This window comes from Drosophila santomea, chromosome 2L, assembly GCF_016746245.2.
Source record: "Drosophila santomea strain STO CAGO 1482 chromosome 2L, Prin_Dsan_1.1, whole genome shotgun sequence".
NCBI lineage: Eukaryota > Metazoa > Arthropoda > Insecta > Diptera > Drosophilidae > Drosophila > Drosophila santomea.
Genome location: NC_053016.2, coordinates 16978627 through 16987248, shown reverse-complemented (window position 1 = coordinate 16987248; position 8622 = coordinate 16978627). Strand labels below are relative to the sequence as shown.

The following is an 8622-nucleotide window of genomic DNA, read 5'->3' as shown; positions in this document are numbered from 1 at the left end:
TTTTGCGCCAATCGAGCGTCATTATCGTTTACTCTCAGTGCAGTCAACATGTCGAGTTTCGTGCCGAATAAAGAGCAAACGCGGACAGTGTTAATTTTCTGTTTTCATTTGAAGAAAACAGCAGCGGAATCGCACCGAATGCTTGTTGAAGCCTTTGGCGAACAAGTATCAACTGTGAAAACGTGTGAACGGTGGTTTCAACGCTTCAAAAGTGGTGATTTTGACGTCGACGACAAAGAGCACGGAAAACCACCAAAAAGGTACGAAGACGCCGAACTGCAAGCATTATTGGATGAAGACGATGCTCAAACGCAAAAACAACTCGCAGAGCAGTTGGAAGTAAGTCAACAAGCAGTTTCCAATCGCTTGCGAGAGATGGGAAAGATTCAGAAGGTCGGTAGATGGGTGCCACATGAGTTGAACGAGAGGCAGATGGAGAGGCGCAAAAACACATGCGAAATTTTGCTTTCACGATACAAAAGGAAGTCGTTTTTGCATCGTATCGTTACTGGCGATGAAAAATGGATCTTTTTTGTTAATCCTAAACGTAAAAAATCATACGTTGATCCTGGACAACCGGCCACATCGACTGCTCGACCGAATCGCTTTGGCAAGAAGACGATGCTCTGTGTTTGGTGGGATCAGAGCGGTGTCATCTACTATGAGCTCTTGAAACCCGGCGCAACGGTGAATACGGCACGCTACCAACAACAATTGATCAATTTGAACCGGGCGCTTCAGAGAAAACGACCGGAATATCAAAAAAGACAACACAAGGTCATTTTTCTCCATCACAACGCTCCATCACATACGGCAAGAGCGGTTCGCGACACGTTGGAAACACTCAATTGGGAAGTGCTTCCGCATGCGGCTTACTCACCAGACCTGGCCCCATCCGATTACCACCTATTCGCTTCGATGGGACACGCACTTGCTGAGCAGCGCTTCGATTCTTACGAAAGTGTGAAAAAATGGCTCGATGGATGGTTCGCCGCAAAAGACGATGAGTTCTACTGGCGTGGAATCCACAAATTGCCCGAGAGATGGGAAAAATGTGTAGCTAGCGACGGCAAATACTTTGAATAAATGATTTTTTCTTTTTCCACAAAATTTAACGTGTTTTTTAATTTAAAAAAAACGACATTTCATACTTGTACACCTGGTAAGCAGGGTGATGTGCTCGTCATCAGTGCAGAATTCAACCGAACCCCATGGTTTTGTTGCTTTAGATGGTTTAGTTGGTCAGCCGTAGCCATGGCATTTATTCAATTTACGAAAGTTGACATCAGATCAGTGCTGCAGAGCTTGTGCATGATGGATGATCGCCACAGATCATTGCTCAACACGGGATTTACGCTCAAGCCGCGAGGGATCAATTTGCACAACCAGGGTTGCCAGGCGGCGCAATATGCGTACGATCCCTCCCAAACTCCCCAAATCGGTCCATAGTCCATAGGTAGATCTACGTCAGCTGTCAGCTGGCGCATGACCCGCGTCCGTGGTTATTGACAACTCCTTTGGTCTTAATCCTGCCAACATCGTAAAGTAATAAATTTGCCTGAAAAAGGAAAATCTGCTGGGGATCGACTATAAAAACTGGCCCAGTCAGGTAAGCTCCGTAATGATTGACCCCGACCCCGATCCGAGTCCCAGACCCAGGTCCGATTCTGATCCATTGCCAGTCGCGATCCCGTCCCAATCCCAAGCAACCCCCTTAAGACGCTCCTCACGATGAGCAGGGCAGGCAAAAGCGGAGAATTTGAAAATTTGAAACTAAGGATTTCGCCTTGCAAGGGGGTTGGGTTGTCACGGGGTTGTGGCAGCTGCGCCGAACAATTGCCAAGGAGTTCTCCTTAATGAATTGCAAATCATTCCGTTCGCCGGGCAATGATCAAGTTTGTCCTTGCCAAGGGTGAGATCTTTGCGACTAAATTCGCCATCAGCCACCGAAAAAGACGGGCATATAGAACATCTGTCGCTATGTGCTATTCACAGATAATTTATTTCCCAAAGTCAATACGTATTTCCAATATTTAAAAAAAGCGGTTGATATTTCTCTGAATATCGTTCACATTTTTGTTAAAAGGCACTATAATTACAAAAGCCAATTTTATGATGACCAATACGTGTTATACATTATCGGTAATCAATAATTTATGATCTTTTTCTTTTTGATATTCTCATAGGTTAATACTTATTCTAAATTGATAACATTGGGTTTATTTAATTATAAATACAACTGGCTATAAGTTTATTAATGGTCATGATAATAAAATTTAGCTTTTTCCTGTTTATTCTTTTAACTTTTTGTTTATGATAAGCAATGTTCGTAATGTTTTAAAATATAAAAAACCTATATAATGACTTGGCTTACTCGAATGTTGTGGTGTTTCTCGATCAGGCTCGACTTAGTCGCGTTTACTTGAGCTAAGCTCCTATTTCCACTAATCCTCCAGATTCCGCAATTTCTTGACTCGACAACTCTGCCTGCCCGGGAATTTCACTCACTCACTCAAATCTCACTCCATGTGCCCGACTCATTGGAATTGAGATTGGGGTGGTGGTGGTGGTTGTGCACTCACTCACTCGCTCTCCGGTTGAGTGGAACTGCGCTGCTGCGGTGAATAGCTCTCAGTCTGCGGACGGCGATCGTTGGACTGCCTACCTGCCTCTGCCGCTGCCGCTGCCCGCGTCACCAGGTAAGGAGTTCCTCGGTTTCACTCGGGGACTCGTTTCTGCTTCGGCCCGATTCGTTTTTAGCCGGTGTCCGTCGACTCGGAGGATCAGTATCCTTTTGGCATCTTGCGAGCGCGGTCGTTTGCCGCTCTCCTTCGAATGAACATTTAGAATACAACGATTTGAAAACCAGAACGATCTGAAACCGCCTGTTAAGTTTTTGTTGTTCGGACATTACTAAAAAGTACGTGCAATAATTGTTACAACTATTTTCGAACTCGAGCCAAAGTTATTGTGTTGTGAAAAAGACCAATTCGAAGCAGAAACATCTTGGATTATCTCCCACTTGGATATACAAATTAAAATCGTTACAAAATGGATTACAAAAACGATATTAATTCCGACGACGACTTCGACTGCTCCAACGGCTACAGCGATAGCTATGGCTCCAGTGGACGCATGTCCAATCCCAATGGATTATCAAAAGCAGAACTGAGAAAGGTGAGTTCGCTATTACTTACTACAAGTATTGACTAAATAATTGGGTAATTAGTATCCATCAATGGCTACTAAGAATGCCATATGATTGGAATATTTTATCAAAAATATGTAGTTTCTTTTACAATCGAACAATATATTTTTAATGGTCAAAAAAAAATTAAAACAATAATAATTTTTAAAATGAAGTGAAACATATTTTACACAATCAGATATTCCTAAAAATTAAATAAATTCCAACGAAATTAACTAATTCTTATCTTCTTTTTTTTAGACAAACAAACCGATTATGGAGAAACGTCGCCGAGCTCGCATTAATCACTGCCTCAACGAACTGAAGTCCCTTATCCTGGAGGCGATGAAAAAAGACGTAAGTATCTTGCCCGAGATTCAAAACAGGGAAAGGCCGCGAATTAGAAACTAGCCCCCGATCCGTATCGGTTGACTTTCTTATAGATTATATCAGCCCATAAAAAACCCTTAAGGCACAAGTGTCCGAAGGGCGGCAAAACTACAAAAGAACAAAAAAAGAAACAGTATAAAAAGCAACTCCTACGACACAAGAACTAAAAAAACACAAGGCAAGGGCTCTAATTGAGTATTAAATTTTATTGATGATCATTACACGAGAGCGCCGACGAGCAGTCAGTCAAGAGACCAAAAAGTGTTAACAAGTCGAGGAATTACGCAGAAATCGCCGGAGATGCGAACGAAACCAGTTTCCAAGGAGTGATCCTGCTGTGAGAAACTACAAAGCAGAAATCAAGTAAAATTTGCCGCCGCAGAATTCCGCAGGAGAGCCGGACCAAAAATCAAATAAGAAAGACATTGAGGGAAAAAAGCAAAAGTAAACAAAGGTTCAGACAGGGGAGCGGGGGAGGTTGAGGGGGCGGGGCTGGCGAGCGACCTGCGTGGGAACCTTTTGCTATATGCAGTCCCAGCGGCGAGAAAGGGACGGAGAATTGGAGAGCGAAGACTGCCGAAGATCGCACTGGGCGAAAAAAGACGATAAAGAACTGCATTTTCAGATCTTTTGACGAAAAAATTAGCTTATATGAAATCTACAAACATTGTATATGAGTAGATCAGAGACTAGGTTTAGAATCAAGACACTTTCCGAACAGCGGTAACTATTACCCAGGACATGTGATTTGAAATCCACTTTTTTTTTGTCAGTGCACAGTAGCAAGATCAGTCGTTCTTCTCGCTGGAGTTGCTGAATCTCACCTTGGTCGTGTGATATTTACAGAGTGGACTCGACTGAAGTGGATTGCAGATTACACGCGAATAGCTGGACATATGAGGCACGAAACGTGCTTCTTAACTTTGTTTTTTCCCAAGCCATTGAACTTGTTGTAGGGCCCCAAACAATTAGCCCGACCATCTCCCACCCCATCCCCAGTTCATCAGTATCTGACTTTGGTTCCTTCGTCTTCTATACTTTTAGCCGGCTCGTCATACCAAACTGGAGAAGGCCGACATACTTGAGATGACGGTGAAGCATCTGCAGTCGGTACAGCGCCAGCAGCTCAACATGGCCATCCAATCGGATCCCAGCGTGGTCCAGAAGTTCAAGACGGGATTTGTGGAGTGCGCAGAGGAGGTGAACCGCTATGTTAGCCAAATGGATGGCATCGACACGGGTGTTCGTCAGCGGCTCAGCGCCCATCTGAATCAGTGCGCCAATAGTCTGGAGCAGATCGGGTCAATGAGCAACTTCAGCAACGGATACCGTGGTGCTATGTTTCCCGCCGCAGCTGTCACGGCTGCTCCCACTCCGCTGTTTCCCTCGTTGCCGCAGGACTTGAACAACAACAGCCGCACGGAGTCGTCGGCTCCCGCCATCCAAATGGGCGGACTTCAGCTGATTCCCTCACGTTTACCCTCGGGAGAGTTTGCCCTGATCATGCCGAATACCGGATCCGCTGCTCCGCCTCCGGGACCCTTTGCCTGGCCAGGATCTGCAGCAGGAGTCGCAGCTGGAACAGCCAGTGCCGCCTTGGCCAGCATTGCCAATCCCACACATCTGAATGACTACACACAGAGCTTCCGAATGAGTGCGTTTAGCAAACCAGTCAATACCGCAGCTCCGGCCAACCTTCCGGAAAACCTCATCCACTCGCTGCCCGGGCAAACGCAGCTGCCCGTAAAGAACAGCACAAGCCCACCGCTGAGCCCGATCTCCTCCATATCCAGCCACTGCGAGGAGTCGCGGGCTGCCTCGCCCACCGTGGATGTGATGAGCAAGCACAGTTTCGCCGGCGTCTTTTCAACTCCGCCACCAACCAGCGCTGAGACCTCCTTCAACACCAGCGGATCCCTCAACTTGAGTGCCGGAAGCCACGACAGCAGCGGATGCTCGCGATCGCTGGCCCACTTGCAGCAACAGCAAGTGACCTCTACCAGCGGAATCGCCAAGCGCGACAGGGAGGCGGAGGCCGAGTCCAGCGACTGCTCCTTGGACGAACCCTCGTCCAAGAAATTCCTAGCCGGCGCCATCGAAAAGTCAAGCTCCGCTTGGAGGCCGTGGTAGATCATCTGCATCTGCCTCTGCATCTGCATAGGCCACTTCTATGTTACGTTTATACATTGTTAATTTATTTCATTGCAATTTTTTTCAAAGATCACTTCAATGCTTTAGAACCCCATTAAGTTTCTACGATTTCTATATGTTTTTATGTATCCCCGTTTCGCTTTCTTCTTTTTAAGTTCAGCTGTGATTTTGTATATTTTTTGTGTAGTTCTCGTTTAAGCTTTTTATACGACTATTATGTAGCTCATTAACTAATTCTGTTCTTTAATGTTTCTTTAACTGACCAAGTATTTAAGCACTTAAACGTGTTTTTATTTAAGTTATGTAGTTTTCATTGTATAGCGTTTATCATAGGGTCATTTACGTTTCTATTTTAGTGTTTTAATATAACGATTGTAATTTTAACTTTTAGTTAATGCAAAATTCAAAGGAGTGAGAATAATCAGAATAAAAAACAAATGCTGCAAAAAAAGCAATCAATCGAAATTTAATTGTTCTTGGGAACTTAACAGATTAGAATTCGGAAATTCAAGATCGCATTAATAATCTAGTACTTGAACTCACTGGAAAATCGGAAGCTGAACTCAAACCTATACGAAAACAGCCTTGTCATATATGTTGATTGCATGTTTTCTCAAAGTTCGATCGAGTAGATAACTCAAACTAAAGCTTTCAATTCATGCTATATAAGCTATAGGCGCACATTCAGTGTGTGAAAAACAAAATTATTGCAAACAAGAGCGCGCAGTGACTTTCAGGCGTGCATTAAAAAATTTCAGAAAACTCTAAAACGCTTTATTCATACAATTCAATTTTTACCATGCCACGAAATGGGTTTCAATTGTTACTAACTGTGGCGATCCTGCCAGTTATCAGTTTGGCCGCTAGTCCTGCAGATGGTCTGCACAAGTACCGTGCTTCTCCAAAACTCACGGGTCCTGTGAAACTTCTACACGATCCCGAGGACACCATTCTGAACACCTTGGATGGCGCTCTGGAAAAGATCTCCACTATCTACATGCAGGCCTTGTTCGCTGGTACCCACACACCGGAACTAGAAGCTCCGCTGAGAGCCCTCGAAATGGAGTTGTTCGATCTGCTGGACGAGCTCTATAATCAGAATCGTCTCAAGGACTATATAAAGTACGAGGCGGAAGTGACGCGACAAATGATAATCTACAACATGCTCAAGAGATTGTTTGGCTACACACAGGAAGTTGAGGCGGGATCTATCGAGCTATAAATGCTAAATATATTTCCTATTTATAAATCATTTTATACATGCAAATTGAAAGCAGTCGATTTATTATTTCAATAAATTATAATATAATACTATTCTTTTTGTTGTTAATACTTGTATCCCCTAGTAAGGTGGTAAGACGGTAAGTAAGAATGTTTAATGTTTTGTTTTATTTAATTATTTTTTTTTTGAAAAGAATTTTAAAATGTACTTTGCGTAATGGTTATATAACAGTGAAGGAACTCTTTTGCTAATTGTACGATTTAAAATGATTTCGTGGCAAAAGTATGTCCTATTATATTTATACCTAATGAAAAATGTTACTGGAATCATTTCTTAATGCTTTTGGTGACCTTAAAACTATTTAGCTTACAAATCATCTGTCTTAGATTTGACCCAAAATGTTTATTTTGATCTCCGAATAAAAGTGGTTGAACAGGGTATCCAGATATTAATTGATCTACATCCTCTATCCCATTATTAATTTTTAGTTTCCCCTTTCATGCCTTTCCCTTTCGACCTTTTTTAATTTTCTTCACGATTTGATTTTACTTCCGTAATAACTTCCGCAACAGCCTGTTCTCGTCCTGCGGCTGCCTTGCGTGTGGCTGTCGAGTGTCGCCCCGCCGTTTAGGGACTCAGATCCTCGAACATTTCGATCCCGGTACTTCCCACACTCAATCATATCGGCGCTGCTGTTACCCGATCCTGCTGTGAGAAAGGAACAACACCTTCGCCGAGCGATCGAAAATTATCATAATTTCCATTTCCTTCTACACTATTATCCTTTTGCATTTTCAAATACCGTTGCACTTGTTCGTGTGTTTCCCACACATGCTTGAGATCCCGTATCTATGCTTGCTTGCTTTGTGGTTGTTCGCATATCCCCCACCACTCGCCTCCTTGCATTCCACTTGTCTCGCTGGATCCTTCGGTTTCATTCCTTTGTGCGCTGTGTGCGCTGTGTTTGCTGTGATTTGATGCTGGGATCGGGATCGGAATCCTGTGCGTTTTCCGTGGGGTTTCGGCTATCACATTTGTTTTTACTTTTGATTTCTTTCTTGGGAATCTCTGTGGGAACGCACACCTACCTCCTTTTTATACCCGTTACTCGTAGAGTAAAAGGGTATACTAGATTCGTTGAAAAGTATGTAACAGGCAGAAGGAAGCGTTTCCGACCATATAAAGTATATATATTCTTGATCAGGATCAGTAGCCGAGTCGATCTGGCCATGTCCGTCTGTCCGTCCGTCTGTCTGTCCGTCTGTCCGTCTGTCCGTCTGTCCGTCTGTCCGTATGAACGTCGAGATCTCAGGAACTACAAAAGCTAGAAAGTTGAGATTAAGTATACAGACTCCAGGGACATAGACGCAGCGCAAGTTTGTCGATTCATGTTGCCACGCCCACTCTAACGCCCACAAACCGCCCAAAACTGCCACGCCCACACTTTTGAAAAAGGTTTTGATATTTTTTCATTTTTGTATTAGTCTTGTAAATTTCTATCAATTTGCCAAAAACCGTTTTGCCACGCCCACTCTAACGCCCACAAACCGCCCAAAACTGCCACGCCCACACTTTTGAAAAATGTTTTGATATTTTTTCATTTTTGTATTAGTCTTCTAAATTTCTATCGATTTGCCAAAAAACTTTCTGCCACGCCCACTATAACGCCCAC

At 43.6% G+C, this 8622-nt stretch overlaps 2 protein-coding genes across 2 annotated transcripts; both read left to right on the top strand.

Annotated features, from left to right (window-relative positions):
• Positions 1-2322: 2322 nt before the first annotated feature.
• On the top strand, positions 2323-6056 carry LOC120447010 (protein deadpan). The gene is made up of 3 exons (XM_039628322.2): positions 2323-3177; positions 3449-3544; positions 4622-6056. The coding sequence occupies exons 1-3, from the start codon at positions 3052-3054 to the stop codon at positions 5705-5707; spliced, it is 1308 nt and encodes a 435-aa protein (XP_039484256.1). The 5' UTR covers positions 2323-3051; the 3' UTR covers positions 5708-6056.
• A 385-nt stretch (positions 6057-6441) lies between these two features.
• LOC120455601 lies at positions 6442-7002 on the top strand. The gene has a single exon (XM_039641980.1). It carries the CDS (start codon positions 6528-6530, stop codon positions 6948-6950), a length of 423 nt encoding a protein of 140 aa, XP_039497914.1. The 5' UTR covers positions 6442-6527; the 3' UTR covers positions 6951-7002.
• The last annotated feature ends 1620 nt before the right edge of the window (positions 7003-8622 follow it).